This window comes from Aquarana catesbeiana, linkage group LG01, assembly GCF_042186555.1.
Source record: "Aquarana catesbeiana isolate 2022-GZ linkage group LG01, ASM4218655v1, whole genome shotgun sequence".
Lineage (NCBI taxonomy): Eukaryota > Metazoa > Chordata > Amphibia > Anura > Ranidae > Aquarana > Aquarana catesbeiana.
The window spans coordinates 353,246,929-353,268,084 of NC_133324.1; the positions used below are offsets into that span (position 1 = coordinate 353,246,929).

At 38.6% G+C, this 21,156-nt stretch overlaps 1 protein-coding gene across 3 annotated transcripts; it reads right to left on the minus strand.

Moving 5' to 3' along the window:
- Positions 1–632: 632 nt before the first annotated feature.
- TGM1 (transglutaminase 1) lies at positions 633–20,202 on the minus strand. 3 transcript variants are annotated; one of them, XM_073632798.1, is made up of 15 exons: positions 20,053–20,202; positions 15,533–15,787; positions 13,866–14,054; positions 11,580–11,798; positions 11,325–11,443; positions 10,709–10,816; positions 9,276–9,450; positions 8,622–8,760; positions 8,417–8,520; positions 8,100–8,188; positions 7,743–7,896; positions 6,928–7,212; positions 5,255–5,415; positions 2,152–2,288; positions 633–1,885 (listed from the first exon to the last, which is right to left on the minus strand). In XM_073632798.1, exons 2-15 carry the CDS (start codon positions 15,774–15,776, stop codon positions 1,741–1,743), a joined length of 2,268 nt encoding a protein of 755 aa, XP_073488899.1. In that variant the 5' UTR covers positions 15,777–15,787; positions 20,053–20,202; the 3' UTR covers positions 633–1,740. The 3 variants fall into 3 exon arrangements, with proteins under 3 accessions (XP_073488899.1, XP_073488907.1, XP_073488903.1); XM_073632806.1 differs by lacking the exon at positions 20,053–20,202 and adding an exon at positions 16,452–16,471; XM_073632802.1 differs by lacking the exon at positions 20,053–20,202 and adding an exon at positions 16,299–16,409.
- Positions 20,203–21,156: the final 954 nt, after the last annotated feature.

Consider the following 21,156-nt stretch of genomic DNA (forward strand, 5'->3'; position numbering starts at 1 on the left):
GTTATTTGGTAACCATAACATAAGAAGTACGCTTGCTTAGGAGAGCAAAGCACAACTGTTTTTCTACTTATACAAGTCAATGGGAATGCAGAAGCAGCTTGAAGAAGCTTGAAAATAAGTCTAATGCTAATCAGAAGGAGGTCAGAAGCAGCTGTTAAGGAATCCAAATGGGTACCTGACAGTGTGTTTTAGTCTGCCCCACCTCCTGTCACTGTCACCTTTGCTGCTCAGCTTGATCTGCATGCAAATGTAAAATACTGGGGTCGATTTACTTAAACTGGAGAGTGTAAAATCTGATACAGCTGTCTATAGAAACCAATCAGCTTCCAGTTTTTATTGTCAAAGATTAATTGAACAAGCTGACGTTAGAAACTGATTGGCTACCATACACAGGTGCAGCATATTTTGCACTATCAGAGACTGGCGCAATACATTTTGGCAACATAGAGTTGGTATTATTCAGACTTACATTCTATATTCACCTTAGGATATCAGTTTCCTGAGGCACCCTTTCTTTCTGTTAATTTGACAGACACTGAAACATTTTCTTATACTTCCTTTCTCATCAATCAAATAGGTTGAGGAGAGCGCACTTTATTCTACATGGCGTGTTGTTAAATATACACAGAAGCTTTTTAGTGAATAATATAAAATATTTATTGAAACAATAAAATAAAATTAAGAAATAAAAAGTGCACAAAAAATTCCAGTGCTTTTTGTGATCACAGTTTGTGTGCCCATCAGTAACAGGACAGCTATGGTGGTCACAGTGTGGGCTTTTCTCATCCAGTAAGCAGGGACTACACAGGGAGACAAGCAGTGATCATTTAGATCCATAGGCATATTACCTTCATTATGACAAAAGCACACCTGTCTCTGGAAGATACAGTATGTCTGTATGTAAACCAGCAATCAACTTTTCTTCTACACAAGGGTTACCTATGCAGTGGAACATGAACGGCATGGTAACTTTTTTAGGGTGAACTGAGAATTATGCAGCATTAATGTAGTATGCTTCCATGTGTTATTCACATTTCCTTCTGTTTCTTCACTGGTATGCTACAATATTAACAATACAATCTTCTTTATAATTTATGCTTATATATATATATATATACACAATAGTTAGAAGTATTTAGTAGAGTTCACAGTTAAGAGAGAGATACTGCACATGCTGCCATATGTGTGTATGCCCAAAACATTATGTATATAATGAAACGTCTGCTATATAGCTTATAACATAACATCCCATTATGCTACGAGTGGTCTTAAGTTTCGTAAATCAGTTTCAGTCAGAAAGAAGGTATCTTGGTGTCATTAGAGACTAATGAGATCATACATTTATCACTTGATTGTAGAGCACATGATATCGTTCCACAATTTGGATGTTTAAAGCAATGGAATGGCGTCTTTATTTGTGAGTGGTATAGAGTTGCAGTTAACGTTAATTACGGTAAATCAAAATCATGGAAATAGCGTCCTTCTAGCCATGTTCCAAGATAGGCAGACTTGCAAGGCTTGCGTTCCTCTAGGGCTTATATCCAGTTGTCTTGTTAGTTTGTTAGATGGCAAGCCTCTGTCATACAGCATACATTTTTGGGAATGCCCTGGAAGACTCCAGACTGATTTCTTAGAGAGGGAATCATTAAAAATTTCTTTTCAGTATAAAGTCTTTGTTATGTTCCCATGTCATCCAATAATACTGGATGAGTAAACCAGGCTTGCTTTGAAGCCATCAAATTAATTCTCTCGCACCATGACTTCAGTCACTCCATGTACTTGACTCATCTCATTACTCTCCAAACTAGCCACAAGTTGCCGCAATCCAGCACGCCGAGGTGTAAAGCGTTCTGTGATAGAGACTGTTTTTAAAGGCCCAATATCTCTGTAGAGAAGAAAACATTGTAAAAAATGTTAGCGTCCAGAAATGTACTTTTCAAGCAAGAAATCAGTAAAATGGATTGTGGGCAGTAACTGTTAATTGCTGTATGTTATTTCTTTAAAAGTAATGTTGTCACTAGATACTCTATATAGAGAAGGGTTTATATTTAACACGCTAGAAGATTTAAAAAAAAAAAAAGAGATTGGCTTGATTAAAAGTATGATAATGTAAACAGGGCAAAAGAGGTAGACATATGAGAGTTAACTTACCCAACTTGCACAATCTTTGGTCTTTGAATACCAGGTCCTTCCACATGGAAGCAGGCATTGTGCAATGTTGTCTGAAGCGGGTTCTGGAATATGATTTCTGCCACAATTTGTTGGCCAACCACAGGGTTACCATGCACCTGTAATACAGACATAACAATACATTGCTTAATATTTGTCCCAAGGTCACCTTAAGTTCTCAATGAAAGCAAAGCATTTGTAACATTATATTGTCCCTTCGACTTTTAACTCAGATATTTGACAGGGAAGTGCCATACGTATGGGAAGTGCCATACGTAATTCATTCCAGTTTTATTGCAAAGGTGACTACTGCAGTTCCACACTCCCAGGAAAGCAACAAAATCCCCATATCTACCCCTCAGAGCCCCTTCCAGAAGGTGTTTTGGTGGGTACAAAGAGCTGCACCCGCTCAACAAACATGTTAAAAAAATACTGACAGTAGACTGGAATAATAGTTCATACCAGAGCCCCCCAGTGAATAATTTAGAATACATATGTTGCCCCCAAATAGCCATTGGAATCACTTGGATCACAGTTGGCACATTTTAGTGTTGGGTCTTATGTCCCCAACCTTTACTGAAATGTGCCTCCTCTGAAACAACAGTTCAGTTATCTGTTCTGTTAAAAGCCATGTCTTTTTAAATAAGTGAAAGGTCTTCCAAAGCTATGTTCAATAAAACATATTTTTCCATAATTGTCCTCACAGCAGTGAAGGTAGTGTGCTGTGTGTTTTGTATCTATAATAATTTCTGTCGTTCCCATTTCCTATGTCATGTACACTAACAGGAGAGGTTTTCTGTTGCTTTTTGCAGTTTGGACCTGTATCACTGTACATTTTAAGGACATTAGATATAACGTTCAGGTAAGCTTGCTTTCAATTTTATCACTGGTATATACACTCTCCCGACACTTTATTAGGTACACCTTGCTAGTACCGGTTTGGACCCCCTTTTGCCTTCAGAACTGCCTTAATTCTTCATGGCATAGATTCAACAAGCTGTTGGAAACATTCCTCAGAGATTTTGGTCCATAATGACATGATAGCATTACACAGTTGCTGCAGATTTGTTGGCTGCACATCCATGATGAGAATATCCCGTCCTACCATATCCCAAAGGTGCTCTATTGGGTAGAGATCTGGTGACTGTGGAGGCCATTGGAGTACAGTGAACTCATTGTCCTGTTCAAGAAACCAGTTTGAGATGATTTGAGCTTTGTGACATGGTACATTATCCTGCTGGAAGTAGCCATCAGAAGATGGATACACTGTAGTCATAAAATGGATGGACATGGTCACCAACAATACTTAGGTAGACCGTGGCATTTAAACAATGCTCAATTGGTACTAAGGGGCCCAAAGTGTACCAAGAAAATATCCCCCACACCATCACAACTAGCCTGAACCATTGATACAAGGCAGGATGTTTGATGCTTTCATGTTGTTTACGTCAAATTCTGACCCTGCCATCTGAATGTCACAGCTGTAATCGATACTCCTCAGACCAGGCAAAGTTTTTCCAGTCTTCTTTTGTCCAATTTTGGTGAGCCTGTGCGAACTGTAGCCTCAGTTTCCTGTTCTTAGCTGACAGCAGTGGCACCTGGTGTGATCTTCTGCTGCTGTATCCAATCTGCTTGAAGGTTTGATGTGTTGTGCATTTAGAGATGGTATTCTGCATACCTTGGTTGTAACGAGTGGTTATTTGAGTTATGCTGCTTACACACGAGCGGACTTTACGGCAGACTTTGCCCGGCGGACGGGATTTCGTCGGACAATTCGATCGTGTGTGGGCTCCAGCGGACTTTGTTTTCTCAAAAGTTGGACGGACTTAGATTTGGAACATGTTTTAAATCTATCCGTCAAACTCGAGTCCGGTCGAAAAGTCTGCTCGTCTGTATGTTAGTTTGACGGACAAAAAGTCACGCTAGGGCAGCTATTGGCTACTGGCTATGAACTTCCATGTTTTAGTCCGGTCGTATGTCATCACGTACGAATTCGACGGACTTTGGTGGATTGTGTGTAGGCAAGTCCGTTCATTCGGAAAGTCCGTCATAAAGTCCGTCGAAAAGTCCGCCGGGCAAAGTCTGCCGTAAAGTCTGCTTGTGTGTACGCGGCATTACTGTTGCCTTTTTATGATCTCAAACCAGTCTGCCCATTCTTCTCTGACCTCTGACATCAACAAGGCATTTTCCTCCACACAACTGCCGCTCACTGGATATTTTCTCTACTTCGGACCATTCTCTGTAAACCCTAGAGGTGGTTGCGTGTAAAAATCCCAGTAGATCAGCAGTTTTTTAAATACTCACACCAGCCCGTCTGGCACCAACAACCATGCCACGTTCAAAGTCATTTAAATTCTCTTTCTTCCCCATTCTGATACTCGGTTTGAACTTCAGCAAGTCACTATGTCTAGATGTCTAAATGCATTGAGTTGCTGCCATGTGATTGGCTGATTAGCAATTTGTGTTACCAAGCAATTTAACAGGTGTACCTAATAAAGTGGCCGGTGAGTGTATTTTCCAACACTGCCAGAGAAACCAAAGTGCTCTCCAGAGGCACCTTGATATTGGTGTGTGGCTTTTATGTATGTTTTAGAACTTTCTTTTTACCAAAACTTCAGATGCAGGATTTGATTAGGACACCTTTGCCGGCTAGTATGTTTGTCAACTGTGGGATTTTTGTTTGTCACATTTGCAGTCATTTCCACCAAGCAAAAACGTATATAGTATAGTATTAATAGTATCAATTAAAAAAAAAATGACATGTTATAAATTCTGTATATTCTGTGTCTGTAAATGTTCTCATTTATCAAGGTTGGGTATAGCTAGTATTAGTAAGTCACATTTATCTGATTTTGTCCTGTATTGTTGAAGATGTTTTGCAGCTTATCCAAACAACTTCTTCAGCTGAAGATATGGATGGATATGGAGCCAAATACAGTCAGCGTTTAACAATAAGTCCTCCTGAATGTAACCAACTAGTGCTAGCTGTATATGGTGGGGATTTATATTGTAAAAATGCCAAGTCTATGGAGCAACTGTGCTAAAGCACAAACTCAGTCTGTAGTAATTCAGAATATTAGAATACCTTAATCACAAGATCTGGGGTTCTTATTCTAAAGGTGTGTTGTTTGGCTAATTTCTGTCCACTTTCTTTCACAATTCCAGACACTGTTAACATCATGGCTGCCTGATCCACCAGCTGTGCACGATATTCACTGTAAGGTATCATCATCCCAACTGCTTTAGCTGTGCAAGGGAAATAAAGGAGAATTACATTAATATGTTATATATGGAGAAATATTTTTTTCTTCTACAGAATAACTTATATACCTTGTAACTATATCTACTCTACTAATATTATGTAGAAAATTTTCTGACCTCATGGTATTACAACGGCAATGAGTTTGTTGGAATGTAAAGACAGACATGCCATTTGTATTAGATGTGTTAATAGGCAGTCCTCTGGTGAATTTACCTTTTGGTATTTCATTAGTCTACATATAACTACTTAAAACTGTGGCCTATTTGTGAATTCCATCCATGAAGAGGATTTATTAGGAGTCATACATATCAAACCAGCTGATATAGGGTGATAAAAGTACATGATATACACCCATACATTACTATCCCTACACACACACAATACTCATTTAGTACCTTATAACTAACTGCATTTACAGCACTAGTTCACATAACTGCTTAATGAGTAAATTATTACCTGACTTGAAACACAGTTTAAAAAAATCCACCCAAAAACTACTATGTGTTTTTTTTTTACTTGCTAAAAATTGAATAAAGTAAGGAGTTGGTTGCATTTGTCATAGTATTCTCAATAACAGTGGATACCAAAAGCTGATACAAAGCCACATTGTTAAACTTGTTGAAAAAGGGAGGTAAGTTACTTCTGTTGGTAGTATTTATTATTGCTGAGGGAGTCACTAGGTGCTGTCTATTAAATGTAAGGAGCTAAACACTCTACCCACCAGGCCTTTATTTCCAGAAGTTTACAAACCCATCATGGCTGCACAACAGCAGAAGCCAGTAAGAATTAAAGGGGCTTTGAAAAATAGTAGAGAGGGAGTAGGTGAGAGACTAGGTTCAAATACAACAAAATTAAGGAATTAAGGTTAGGGAGGAGAAGAAGGGGAGGAAAAGTTATATCTAGATTTTAATAGGGGCTGGAGAGTTAAAACAATTAATGGATTCTTAGAGAATCAAGATGTTAAGATAATGCTTGTGATCCCAGGCATCCACAGCTGTTATGGCTGGATTTGTAAACCTTATACCTTAGCATTATACCTGTGTAGCCCCCAGGTTGCACAATACAACATTCAATATTTATTACTTCAAAGTGAAAATCAATTTTAAAATTAACTTTTTTTAATTTTTTTTTTATGGAAGTGACGATTTAGCCTAAAGCTTGGTAGGGGGATTAAACAATAATGGTTTGCCTAAGTGACATTACCTAGTTAGCAATTACAATTTTCTTAACAGTGATGTAGAGCAGTGGTTCTCAACATGGTATTGATAAGAGCTATTTTATCTAAGGGAAGTTCCCAAAACATGGCCCGTTGGGGGTACTTGAGGACTGAGGTTGAGAACCACTTATGTAGAGCATATCCACCTCATGACACCTTCTGTGTCTGCTCCTTCTCCCATTATCCTCCCATTCTGTTTTTACTGTTTTGTTTCATGTCTTTAACCACTGCAGTATTTTTAATAGTAATTTTTAATAAAAATTGGTATATTGTAACTTACTTTCTCCAGGGCTCAGAGTTGCATTGCAGGTCTCATTCTTGAATGACTCTTTGCAGACACCATTATAGAACATAACAGCAACAGCCATAGATAAGGACACTGACCGCTGACCACTGCTGCCATTTTTCAGTAGGATGCGGACATTAATGTCACTGCCCATATTGAAACCATCCTGTGACTCAATGGTAAGTGATACATCACATGAATCATCTGTATCAACTTCTGCTAAGGGCTTGTTCCCGTATTTGGCAGCTGTGTGCACTGCCTCACGTTCTGCAGCAGAGCCTGATGACAAAAAAGTATGGTCAGTAAAGTACAAAATAAGGCCAGAAAGAATTGAATTAAAAATTAAACTTTATTATAACATGATGGAAAGTAACAAATCCGATTAAGGTGCAAACCTTAGTCTCTAGTGTCTAATGGGGCCACAAAATAACTCCCTGTTTGGGATGTTATATGGACATAAAAATGTAATGTTGTCACCATAGCTTTTAGTAAATGACATATTGAGAAGATTTTGGTATAACCCCTTGACTGTGCTGTCCCTGAGCAACAGAACCACAAGGAGTGGCCATACATAGCATGGATTTCAATGTTCTGAATTGTGCTACCTTAAATTTGGGCTACCAGCAATCTTAAATGACCTTCGTTTACATTAAAACATTTCTTTGAGAATCACCATTCCCCTCCACCTGAACAATCTTGATGCATCTTCCTTTATAAGGAGATTTTTCTTCTCATAAATATATAATGTTCAACCTGTACTACTTCTACACATTTTAGAAATTTAAATATTAATTAGGTGAATGTGCTACCTTCAGGATGCTTGTACAGGTAAGTGATGTCCTCCCTTGCATTTGATCCTACAGCTTTTGTGCTGATGCAGTGTCCTACTGCTCGTTCTTCCACATGGACTTTCTTAAACTTGCCATTTGGCTGCCGCTGGTAGAACACCTTGTCACTGTTTACCTGTGTGAAATACAGCAGACAGTTTAGTTCACTTACCATCTATGTAAATTCAGAAATAAATAAATATATATAAATAAATAAAATAAATATGTTAATAAATAAAAGCCCATTTATTGTGATCAGTGATTTACTAAATATTAACATATAAGAAAATGCATATATAGTACAATCATTTTGAATGTATCATACATAATTCAAATTACCTCAGCAAAGATAAATCCACAATCATATTTAATATTCACTAAGCCATTCTTTATGGCCAAAAGAGGACATGGGCCACAGCAGTATATTCCTGAAAAAAGAAAACATATGAAATGATTAGAAAATATACAATTGGAATCAAGAAACTAGCAATATTTCAATAATAATTAAAGAAATCTGAGAGAAAAAAAAGGGGGTAAAACCAAAATATGCAATTGGAATCAAGAAACTAGCAATATTTCAATAATAATTAAAGAAATCTGAGAGAAAAAAAGGGGGTAAAACCAAAATATGCATATGCAACATTGTTGTGCATTACCATTGCTGGTTTCTTGAGGTGTGGCATCAATAGCCTGCCACCCATCATATCCACTAGGCAAGTCTGGACGTCTCATCCAACAGTCATTCCAGCAATGATAATTCCTAGGGAAGAATGCATAAATCAACAGATGGTTATTTACATATATTTAACCATTAGCATTAAATGCATGTCAAAATATATAAAATGTTTTTCCATCACTCACCAGACTGAATCACTGTTTTTATCTTCTATTGGCTTCATATTTTCGTCAAAATACACATCGAATATTAAATTGCCATCGGTGTCATGAGCAGAGGCAAAATTAGTGACGGTACGTCCAGGTATTCCAAGACAGCGTAGAACTAAAATAATTTAGGTGAAATAATAAGTAAAGGTTAACCTACACCATTTATATGAAAAGCAACTACAGTAGCTTGACATATCTGAACCCCAGTACAGCATTCCTGCACTACTCCAGACTCAACAACCTCAACCACTATATGCCTCCTACAGCCAACGTGGTCACTTCAAGACTTCCTGAATCGAATCCCTCTCTTACATATATTCAATACTCTCTTCTTCTATAACCCCCCCATCTTGCCCTTCTCCTGCATAAAAAATATTTTAGTTGCACACTTGTTTTAAGTGGTGGCGAAGGAGTGGGTTTTTAAATAGGGTAGTCCCCACAGGCCCTATAGCAGCAACCCAATTTCATTTACAAACTCTAAAAGGCTTATTCCTACACCACTGGCACTCTTGAGGAAAAATACATCATAATCTATAGATTGGTGTTATAGTATCTGCTCTAACATAACTAACAGGGCATATTATTAATGTGCATATTATTACATTTAAGAATCTCCTCATACTACATTACCTGTGGTGGTGACAGCTGCAAATACCCAGCACTGCCCATATTTCACAGAGCAACCACTTTGGTGATAACGGAGCAAAATGTCCACACTGCCAACCCAAGAAACTGGGTTCACACCATCAGCATATTCACCAGACCAACTTCCAGCAACAACTCCATTGTCATCCATAGAATTGACCTAATAAGAGAAGATGGACAAGAAAGGTTAGCTGTTATTCCACTGTATGAAAAAGAGCAAATAATACACAAAATACAATTTAGGCAATGTATTAAAAAATGTTCATCATTCTGACTACCCAAATTTGCATTATGTGAGTAATGTGTTAGTTATTGAATTTTTCATTCTAACAGAGAGTGACAAGTTTGCCAAGTAATGTTTGGTCATTATAATCATAGATAATATCACTACTTACACCATTAAAAACAGTAATTTTATCTATAGTCATTTAGCTATAACTGTAGGTAGAGTAAACTCTATAATAATAATAATCCACATTCAGCAGACGCACAAGGCATTTTGTGATATGTCAGTCATTCTTATATACAAAGCCCAAGAAAACAGGGTTGGAAAATATGAGCCAGACACTGAGTGCACAGTTTGTCATACGGACATCAGCTGCAATTTGCCCTCTGCAGTTTATGACCATAACTTGGTCTGAAGTACAGTAATAAACTGAACTTCATCATGTAACACTAAACGGTAAAGAGGACTTTTTTAGTGCATACTAATAAATAGATGCTGTAATAACTTGGTCTGAAGTACAGTAATAAACTGAACTTCATCATGTAACACTAAATGGTAAATAGGACTTTTTTTAGTGCATACTAATTATTAGATGCTGTAATCCAGACTACCGAAGCAGAATTAACTCAAGTCACCAACACAAAATAGATTCTATTTGGTTACTGGGGGTTTTGCACTTAGAAATAAGAACTCTTATGCCGCGCACACACGATCGGAAATGCCGCCAGTAAAACTCCGATGAGAGCTTTTTGTCGGAAAATGCGACCGTGTGTATGCTCCATCGGGCTTTTGCTGGCGGGATTCCAGCCAGCAAAAGATTGAGAGCATGTTCTCTATTTTTCGGTCGGGAAAAGTTCCTATCCGAAAATGCGTTCGTCTGTATGCATTTCGGACGCGCAAAAAAATCATGCATGCTCGGAAACAATTTGACGCATGCTCGGAAGCATTGAACTGACGGTCGAAAGTTCAGAGAACTTTTGTGTGACCGTGTGTATGCAAGGCAAGCTTGAGCGGAATTCCATCGGAAAAACCATCCAAGTTTTTTCTGGCGGAAATGCTGATCGTGTGTACACGGCATAAAAACAGGCTATTTGGTGTTCACTAATAAGCAGACATTGAAAAATCTTGGGGAATCAGCAACATAAATACTTTTATCCTTCCATATTTAGATCACTAGATGAGTAGGACTTACCATGGCAGAAATAACTCTGGAAACAGTTATAGGATCTCCTCTTGATCCAGGTGCAATACCACTACGATCCAGTATAAACATTACAGCATCCAGAACCCCCTTATCAAACTGTATGTAAAAAAAAAAAAAAAAAAGATTAGCATCATATGATTCTTGGCATGAACTAGCATAAATAGGCCTAATTTAAGAGAAATACTGTTAACAAAATGTTAAAAAAATGTTGATTTTGACATATACATTTTATTTCCAGAGATAATCAAAACCAGTCAAATCTTTTAAAAGATAAAGCTGTAACTCTTTTTTTTTTTTTTTTAGGCGATAGAGGATATTCTGAAACATACAGATAGATTGTTTTTATTATGCAAGTAGCAGATACAGAAACTATTTTGAGAGGGCCTCATTCTTTCTGTTGTATTTTACATCTTTCTTTACACTAGAAGACTCAACTTCTGCAACAGGAGATGGAAAGTTCTAATAAATGAAATAAGTTAGGAAGATCCTGTTGTTCTAGTGTTTATGACCTTCAGGCTCCTCAAGCCCCCAGTCAAAACAGGAATATCAATATAGGGTGCATGGACCTTTAAAGGTTTACAAGGAAGAATGTGCGCAATCATACCTGTCCATAGTTCCATGAACGTTCACCAATTTGATGCTCAGTACCATAGTAAATTCTTCCAATCTCATTAAGAACATATTCTTGTTTCCATGCTTCATTATCCAAAAATACAGAATCCACTAGAAAACAAGAACATAGATAATTGCAGACAGGATTTCTGAAAAGTTGGTTTACCTTAAGAGTAAAGATAAAATATCAGCAGAAGGTACAAAATGAATGGATAATTGGATCATAAGGAAAGTTAGGCATACTCACAGCGACACCAAGGATTAAACAGGATGTAGACTTTTAGTTTAGCATCACTGCAAATTCCTCCGCTACTTTTAACACTGAGCTGGTATTTTCCCACAGGAGCCTGAGCTGAAGTGTTCACCCAAAAAATGACATTCTGTCCACTTGCTTCTGCCAGTTGACATCCCCAGTTTCCCTCATCAAACTCTTTTACCAGGGGTAAGGTGATTGCCTGGCCATTTCCTGCAAGAGAGAGGGTGACTGTTACAAATACAGAACACTGAAAAAAAAAATGATTAAGATAAGTACTGCACCTGAAATCAGATGTTGAAATAACCATCTTATATCAACGGTCAACAATACCCAACATTTTTACGTAATCTTCCTGCTAGGGACAGGTCAGTTAATCTAACTGAAACAAACAATGGTTAAACCATAACTAAAGGCACTATACTTACGTCCTCAGTAACGGCCTGAAATCTACAAAGGGTCCCTCACTGGCGCTGGCATTTTCTCCCCGGGTGCTGGTTTACGGGCATCTCCATTGGCCGGTGCAGGATGACATAACTCCTGCACATGCACAGGAATCAGTCCTTCCAGCACACAAGGACCATGCCGGCGTTGTAAGCTGAGCTGCACATACACAGCTCAGTTTACAAGCTGCAGAAGACTGCAAGCAGGCAGGTAGGTGTATTTTATTGCAGAAAATACATTGCATGACTCTTCTGCGATAAATAGCCTGCCTGCTTGCAATCTACCTTCAGAAAATACCTTCAGTCCCACTTTAAATCGCTTTACATTGCCAGAGTGGAGTCAGACACAAAAATGTTTTCTTCAGGTATTCTAGAAAATCTTCTGTTATTCCATTTATTGCATGCAGGGATCTACAACACAACACTCACATAACTGTGCTTATCATAATTTTAGTATAGGAGCCACCATTTTTCTAGGCCAGTGGCTGCTTTTCCTGGCCTCCACATGTGGGTAGGTGGAGCGTGGTGTGGCGGCAGAAAACTCTAGGTGCAGAGAACAGAAATATATTGTAATTGGAGTTTGGCTATATACAACAAGCCTGGCAGGGAAACACACTGACTGGGGCACTCACAGGATGTGACCGCGATGAGTAGAAGCAGAAAGTCTCAAGTATACCGACATCTTTTGTCTCGAGGGGCAGAATGAGGACTGACCAGTCCGTACCAAGTGGGAGGTTTCCAAGAAGGTTGCCATGTCCGTGCACTTTCTCTACTCACCTGGAACCTCCCCCTGATGCTAACCACTGTCCCTGACAGACAGGTGACCTATCCCTACTCTAACCACACGTAACAGGCCCGGGAGCCAGGATCTTAAGTAGACTCTGCCTGACCCAAAATGGCTGACAGGGTCACATGGGGTGCTATCATCCAACCATATAGCTGCCCCTTTGTGACCCAGGAAACCATAGAGGAACTAGAATCCTCCTAACTTCCTCTTCCTCTGCAATACCATTGCAGTTGAGCACCACCTGCAGTTGAAAAAAGACTGTTCCTGCCTACACACACACTAACCCCTTTTCATTTTTGAAAAAAAATGGACAGTATTGGTGCAAGATGTCCTATGCCTGCTATTCGTAGGGGTTTCCCATGGCTCAACCAATGTGTCTTAGTCAAAATAACAGTGTATCAATACCATGTCATGTTCTGTATTGTTGTAAATTGACTAATGGTAGGTTTTAGTTGATTCTCAGATGCGCCTGAGACACTGCTATGTGAAATCATATGCTTGTACCTTTGCCATAGTCGTAAATAAGGAATTAAAAAAATATATCAGGATAAGAATACCAAAGATACTCAATAGCCACAACCTAGCTGAAGTGGTAACAGAATAAGGGCACACACACCCCTTTAGACAAAAAATGGACACACCCGGTCCAAGGTGCTAATCCCGGCTCATCACCGTGAGTAATGTCAAGAAGAGAAGAAAAATTGATCGCACACTCGAATCCAAAGGATGCTGTAGAAATGTCTTTATTTTCATGAGCTAGACAAAATTGCAATGATGATTACTTGACGCGTTGCACACAAAAAGAACCGAGCTTGTTCGCAACGCGTCAAGAACAAGCATGGTTCTTTTTGTGTGAAACGCGTCAACTAATCATATTTGCAATTTTGTCTGGCTCATGACAATAAAGAAATTTCTACAGCATCCTTTGGATTTGAGTGTGCGGTCAATTTTTCTTCTCTAGCTGAAGAGGTAACTACATTTTTTTTATATAACAATATACATTTAATTATCTGACTCATAATGTCATCACATCACATTCTTCTCACTAACCTTGTTGTAGCAAAATGCAGATTTGGTCATTTTTGCTAAATTCTTTTTGAAAAGTAACACAGATCTGGAAGGGTTGTCCCCTTCTTACAATTAGATCTTCGCATTCATATTCATCAGTGTGATGAGATCGACGATTTTCACCAGTCCGAGACTGGAGAAGATCCACTTTCTGAACTTGCAGAGGTCCTCCTGGAAATAGAAAAAAAAAGTGACAGGTCTTCAGATTGGTTTGCTGAAGATAAGTATTATTTGGACAAGTGCATAAAGTGAATACCTATCTAAACACAAGAACTCAAAAGTTTTATTTTTCGGCTTACCAGTCCTTAGATGTGGGGCTGTATTAGTTTTTATTTTTTCCCTTATTTTCATCTGGTGATCCTGCCAGTAACACACTTCCTGTCCTAGGGGGACAGTTTTTCCTCCTAGGGCAGGACTACAGAACATCTACCCCTCTACTCTTTTTCATAACATAGGGGGGGATAGTTGTATAGTTCACAGATAGAGCTGAGAACAACAGCTTATTACGCTATATCAATGGTATATTTAACAGACCAAAAAAAAGTTTATTTGCTATATTTTAAAGCTTAACTCCAGGCAAAGAAGTAAAGACACAATTAGAATACATAGCTGATCTTACCCCTGGAGGATTTGCAGTACTGCCCAGCTAGTCTTGGGGTCCTGGTTAGACAGCAGACTTGACATCCACTGCAGTCTACATTGCAGCTAGGAAATACAACCTGCTACGGGACTTATTCCAAACTTTAAAGGAAAATGAAGAAGCATCACCATACATGAATCAAAATTCAGCTGGCTCAGCAGGGACCGGACAAATTTCGATCTATGTATGGACAGGGAGGTTGTACAGAAGTCATTCTATCAATCACCTTCTTTGCAACCACCCTATCGTCTTTTTGTCACTTGATCAGCACCACAGGCTATAGCCGGCAGCTCTGATCAGAGTATTCTGATGGCGGGGAAGTCTCCCTGCTGTTAGAATACAATAGCTCAAAGGGCGAATTCACTCACCAATACCAAGTGCATGGATGGAGGAATTAACCTGCTGGTTGAATTAAAATATGACTTATATATGGGCTGCTTAAAGGGTCTATTTTATAAATATTTTCACACAACTTTCACTCCGAAATCACAATTTTGGGTGAAAGCAAATCTTGCATTTATTAAGAGACTTCTAATTGTGCTAAATCACAGAGTTGTGTAACTCTCAGGACCATGTTTTTAGAGTGTACATGTGTAAACATGAAGCTTAGGGCACGCACAAGTATTTGACAAGGTATATATAATCCAATACTTTATTCAACGTTTCAGTGGGTCACAGCCCACCTTGCCTTGTAAATGGTGGACTGTAACCCAATGAAATGTAGGTAAATAAAGGCTTGGATTTTTTATGCTCTTTCAAATACCTGTAAGTGCCCTGAGCTTTATATTTACTTGTTGGGTATCCCCTACAGTGTACATCCAGGACTAACATGTGTGGGGATCACCTATTGCTTTTTATATACAGTGTATATGACAATGGTGTATTTAGCTGATTGACAGGAGCCTAGCTTTAAGAAGGTTCTTTTCATATCTGCCTAGTTTGTGCTACAGAGCACATTTGCAGAAAATATAGCCAAAGCCAAGCTGAGTGAGTTGTAAAAAGTCCTCACCTGGAGTCACTGCAGGCAGGTCATCTAGGGTGGTTCCTGGTCTGTCTCCATCTCTACCTGGTCTGTCTCCAGATCCATCTCGATGTCCTCCCGAAGCAATGTCCCCCCCAGCATTTCTTTCTCCTCCAGAAGGTCTATCTCCTGGAGCTCTTGTATATTCCTCTACATCTTCTCCTCTAGTACTAGAGCAACACGAACAGCAATTAAGCCACCAGGACTTCTTTCTTTCTGGAACACGAGTCATATTTTAAAAACCTACACAGAAAAAAAAAAACCACACATGGATGAGAAATAAAGAGAGTGGCAGATTAGTTTAAATTTAAAATAAAAGCTTAGGAGGGACATCTGAGATTTAGATATTAAGCGCCTATAACGCCCTTTGGGATTTTACTCTGCATTCAACTTTTCATATCATCTCTGTTTTACCTAATCCAGTGTGCCAGGCATCCTCTGGATCTTGTGCTGGTTATTTAGTTCAGGTGCACAGAACCTGAACTTGTCATATCATGATTAATATGGATTTAGGTAGCATAAGCTGTTTTTTGCATGGCCAGCTAAACCAGTAATAGCTGTCTTGTGAGAAAGCTGCCCCATAAATCTTGAGAGAGCTTGCAGCGCTCCAACAGTGGTAATTAAAAAGAGCAATGTAATTCCAAACCAGAGAAGTTCAATGTTAATTAGAATCAAGCCGACTTCTGATTCTGCCTACACAATACTGTGGATGAAAACAGGTAGAAAAAATAAATAAAAATAAACTCAGGTTTACCGAAAGCTACACCCTCTAACTAACTTCCTGTTTTTAGCACTCTTAAAAGCAGTGCTAGAAGTTCTCTATGGCAAGAACAATTACATCTTATGCTGTGCAGTTTTGAATAATAAACGCAGACCCCTCTCTTCCCTGTTAGTCTGAACTTTATACCTCCTGTTTCGAAACACCCAGACTCCAGCCTACGCCAGCAACCCCTCTTATCCGCCCAATACAGAAACCAAAAAAAGACACGAAATTAAGGAGGAAGCTTTGCCAAAAACCGGTCACACCCACCCTCTACAAGCCTCCTTATCCTCTACTTACACATCTATCACAAAGTCAGTACAGTGTCCTTTGACACTCACATTACTGTATGAACTGCCAACTCTACATTCTCATCTATGAACGTAGTGTGCTGCTGTCCATAAATCTCACATACAGTAAAAAAAAAGGAAAGCCTGATAGTGAGAAAAATATAACATAACTACAGACACCAGACAAACCAACTAATATACCAATACTTTTATGTGATGTTTATTTGTGTTATTTTTGGACAAAGTGAAGATGTTACCCTAACTCCTGTAGGGTTTTATGTAATTTCTGGAGAGATTCAACCTATTTTTCCCGGTGATCACTTGCCCTTAGGGAAGAAAATAATAGCAAGCTAAAATTTTAGAATCGTCACCATAATAGGGGCAATCTTCCAATAAGGAGGCACCTGTTAGTGACAACACCAGTAACTTTTGCTCTCAATGATAGGATGTGAAGGAAAACGGATAGGTCTTCTAACATTCACACAGAGGTTGATTTACTAAAACTGGAGAGTTCAAAATCTGGGTCAGCTCTGCATAGAAACCAATCAGCTTTGAGGTTTTTTGTCAAAGCTTATTTGAACAAGCTGAAGTTAGAAGCCGATTGGCTACCATGCACAGCTCCACCAGATTTTGTACTCTTCAGTTTTAGTAAATCAACCTCACTATCCGAAACTATCCAAAACGTGGCAATGTGGACCCGGCTTAAAAGTTTTGGCTTCAGACACATTTTAAATATACAGTATATTGCGATATATAGCCACACAGACCACAAATGGTCAACATACAAAAAGCTACTAATACATTTGTACAAGAGCCTATAGCAGGCTTCACACAATATGCTTGCAAATATGTTCAGGAAACAACAAATACTTGTGAACCTTTAATACAGGAATACCCCACTTTTAACCTCCCTGGCGGTATTCCCGAGTCTGGCTCGGGGTGGATTTTTCATACCAAAAGCGGTATCCCCGAGCCACACTCGGGATCGCATCGCAGGATCCAGGAAGAGTTTACTTACCTTGTCCCCTGTTTCCTGCGATGTCTCTCCGCTGTGATCGGCGAGCCGCTGTGTCTCGCTTGATTCACATTGCGACGCACGGGGACGGAGTTCGGCGGTAAATTCAAAAGTGAAACACACAGTACAGATACAGTATACTGTAATCTTACAGATTACAGTACTGTATCAAATAATGACACATCCCCTTTGTCCCTAGTGGTCTGCCCAGTGTCCTGGATGCAGTTTTATATATATAAAACTGTTCTTTCTGCCAGGAAACTGGAGATTGTCCATAGCAACCAAAACTGTCTCTTTACATCAAAAGTGGTTTTAGACCAGCTAGAAAAAAGTGATAATAAATTATAATCACTTGCAGAATTGAGCGATAGTGATTTGTGAGGAGATCCGTCATCAAACACTAAAAGTAACAAAAGCTACAATTCTGCAACTGAGCAAATTTCAGTGTTTTTGATTTGATTACATTATTATATAATTTTTATTATTATTATATTATTATTTGTTATAATTATTTATAGTTATTTATTATATTATAATTTTTTATTTCGTTTTTCAAACTTTATCATACCCGGGATGTCTACTAGACTCTTGTTTGGACAGATTTAAGTGAACTATTCCTAAGAATTACAGGCCTACAATATAAAACGCCAAATTTCTGTGCAAAATAATGGTACCGCTTTCAGCACCTAAAATCTGAAATAATCATACCGCCAGGGAGGTTAAGTACACAATGGGGTTTATTTACTAAACCTGGAAAGTGCAAAATCAGGCTCACTTCTGCATAGAAACCAATGAGCTTCCGGGTTTTATTACCAAAGCTTAATTGTACAGGATGAGGTTAAAAGCTCATTGGTTTCTATGCAGAAGTGATCCTGATTTCAGCACTTTCCAGCTTTAGTAAATAAACCTCACTGTGTACTTAAAAATGGGGTATGCCTGTATTGTCTATTGCTAATATATATTCTGTAAACTAAAAAAAAATGTAAGGTCCCACTGAATTTAAAAATGTTTTTCATTACAGAACATTGGAGATCATTTGTTTTTTTTTTTACTTTGACATTTATGATATATAGAATGACAAATTACATTACGTTTTCAGTGGCTCAACATTAGATCAAGGCATCACAACAGATGCACCCTACTGAAGACATGACTTACTATGCACTAAAGTCCATTTAAGGCTCGGTTCACACTACCACGACCTGAAAGTCATGCGACTTATGGTGCAACTTTGTCAGGCGGCTTCCTGGCGACTTGAGTACTACTTGATGTGACATTGAAGCGACTTTGAAGCAACTTTGAAAATACTTTGAAACGTCTTTGAAGCAACTTTCAGGGAATGCCTGGGTAATCTTCCTGTAATGTCGGATCCAAATCACATCAATATAGATGAGAAACTGACTTGGAGGCAACTTCCATTAAAGTCTATGGGCACAAGTCGGATAGAAGTCGCCTTGAAGTAGTACAGGAACCTTTTCTACAGTTGGAGTGACTTCAGTAGTGCTAATTAAGACAGCCAGCATTGACTAACATGGGACTTCTTTCTTAACTTGGGGTCTTTTTATCTTTCTTCCTGTGCTGAAGTAAATGTATGCTAAGGAGCATTTGTGAAAAAATGTGTTATATAGGAAGTGAAGGCTCGGTTCACACCAAGTACTTGAGTATTACGAGCCTTCATTTCCTACATAACACACATTTTTTCACAAATCCTCCTTGGCATACATTTACTCCAGCTAAGTAATAAAGATAAAAAGTGACTATGAACCCTCCTAACCAGAAAGAAATCAAGCAAACCTAGTGGAAACTTGCCCTGGACCAACATGTTCATACAGTAAGTAGATCAATTCAAAGTCAATTAAATGAACACTCCATGACATAAGCATCTAGCGCGTAAATTCTAGCAAAAAGTAACTTGTAGGGTTCTTAACATTCAAGATATACAGATAAAGTAAACGTGTTTCTAGCATTACAGCAGACAACACATAACTTCTAGGATGTACTATTTCTAGACAATTTGAAAAAGAAAAGTGTAAAATAAACTTTACATTTGCCCCAAAATGGGGAGAAGAACAATATAAGCAAGAATAAGTCTGGCTGTCAGATTGTATAGGAGAGACCTCATCATCAAAGAGTTGTTTCTAGCTGTATGAACAAGGCACAGTGTGTGTCCATACATGCAATCACTGCTTTCTTATTCCAAGAACTACACATGCACTCTTTACTATGCTTTCCTCCTTTCCTTCTTCTTTTTGTTTTCCTTTTTTTCTCTTCTTTTTGTTTTCCTCTTTCTTTTATTTTTCTGTTTCTTTCTTTCCTGTCTTTCCTTTCTTTCCTATCTTTGTATATCCATCTATCTACCCTTATACAAGAACAGATAAGTAACATCCTTACGGAATTCGAGGATAGCATTAAAAGGCACATAGGAAGTAAAGTTAGAACTAACCTGTAGCAGCTGCTGTCTGTATAATGACAGATCCTCTCACTGTGGCTTATGCTATGAGGTTGGGGGTGGCTAGAAATCCTGGGGTGGTACTAAGATATTATCCACACCCCATAAGAGAGTCATTCCCATATATTCTGGCAGAATAAGAATCTTTGGAATGTGGAACTTGTAAGTGTCATACCTAGCTCTTCATGGCACACCCATAGGAGGGCCCCCACAAACAAGCCAAATCTGTTATATACACCCTAACCTCTCCTGTCAAATGTCTGCCTACATCCGACTACATTGTTACAAAAATGACTTCTATTGCATCATGAACATATTGAACATTCTGTTACACACCTATGTTACACACCTATTTACGAACACTTAGCTCTGATTTGTTCTTCTGTTTTTAGATGGTTCCATCTACCTCTCTGATTTTTACTGCAGTTTGTGTCTTTGTAAGGGTCACGATACATTTTACAATCTGACGGCAATCGTTTTAGATTTACCAAAACTATGTAATATGAGGATCTACCTAATTTATCCATTCAATCTGTATCCAATCAGGCAGGACCTTGCACTGGATAGCTGACAGATCTTAAGAAGTTCGCACAATCAGATCGTAACGTGTGTGGAGAGCTTTATGCTCCATGCACACTGGCTTAAAAAAACGTTGATTCTACAGAAGTTTTGTGTTCTGCCTGTAGAAGCAGCTCAATGTTATCCTATGTGTCCATGCAGATTAGGACTTAAGAGACATATTTTGAGTTTAATGTTTAGAGGCAGAAAAAAACAAAAAAACCTTCTGGTTCGCGTTTCTGATTGGAGCTTGGAGGCAGAAAAAATGTAAAACTCTCCCAAACTCGTCTAAACTTTGTACAAATAATGCTCTATATGAGCGGTTTTTACTCCTGAGAGAACAGATATTTTTTTAAGCCCAGTGTGCATGGAACCTTAGGGTGATTCAACCTCTTTATTTGGCCTGATGACCAATAGTACTAGTGAAAAAAAATCCCAAATCTTAAAGCAGAGCTCTTATTGTTTGCCCCCCCCCCCCCCCCCAGTCCCCCACCCCTCTGCTGCCATGATTAGCATATTTTTTTGGGGGAGCAGGTATCT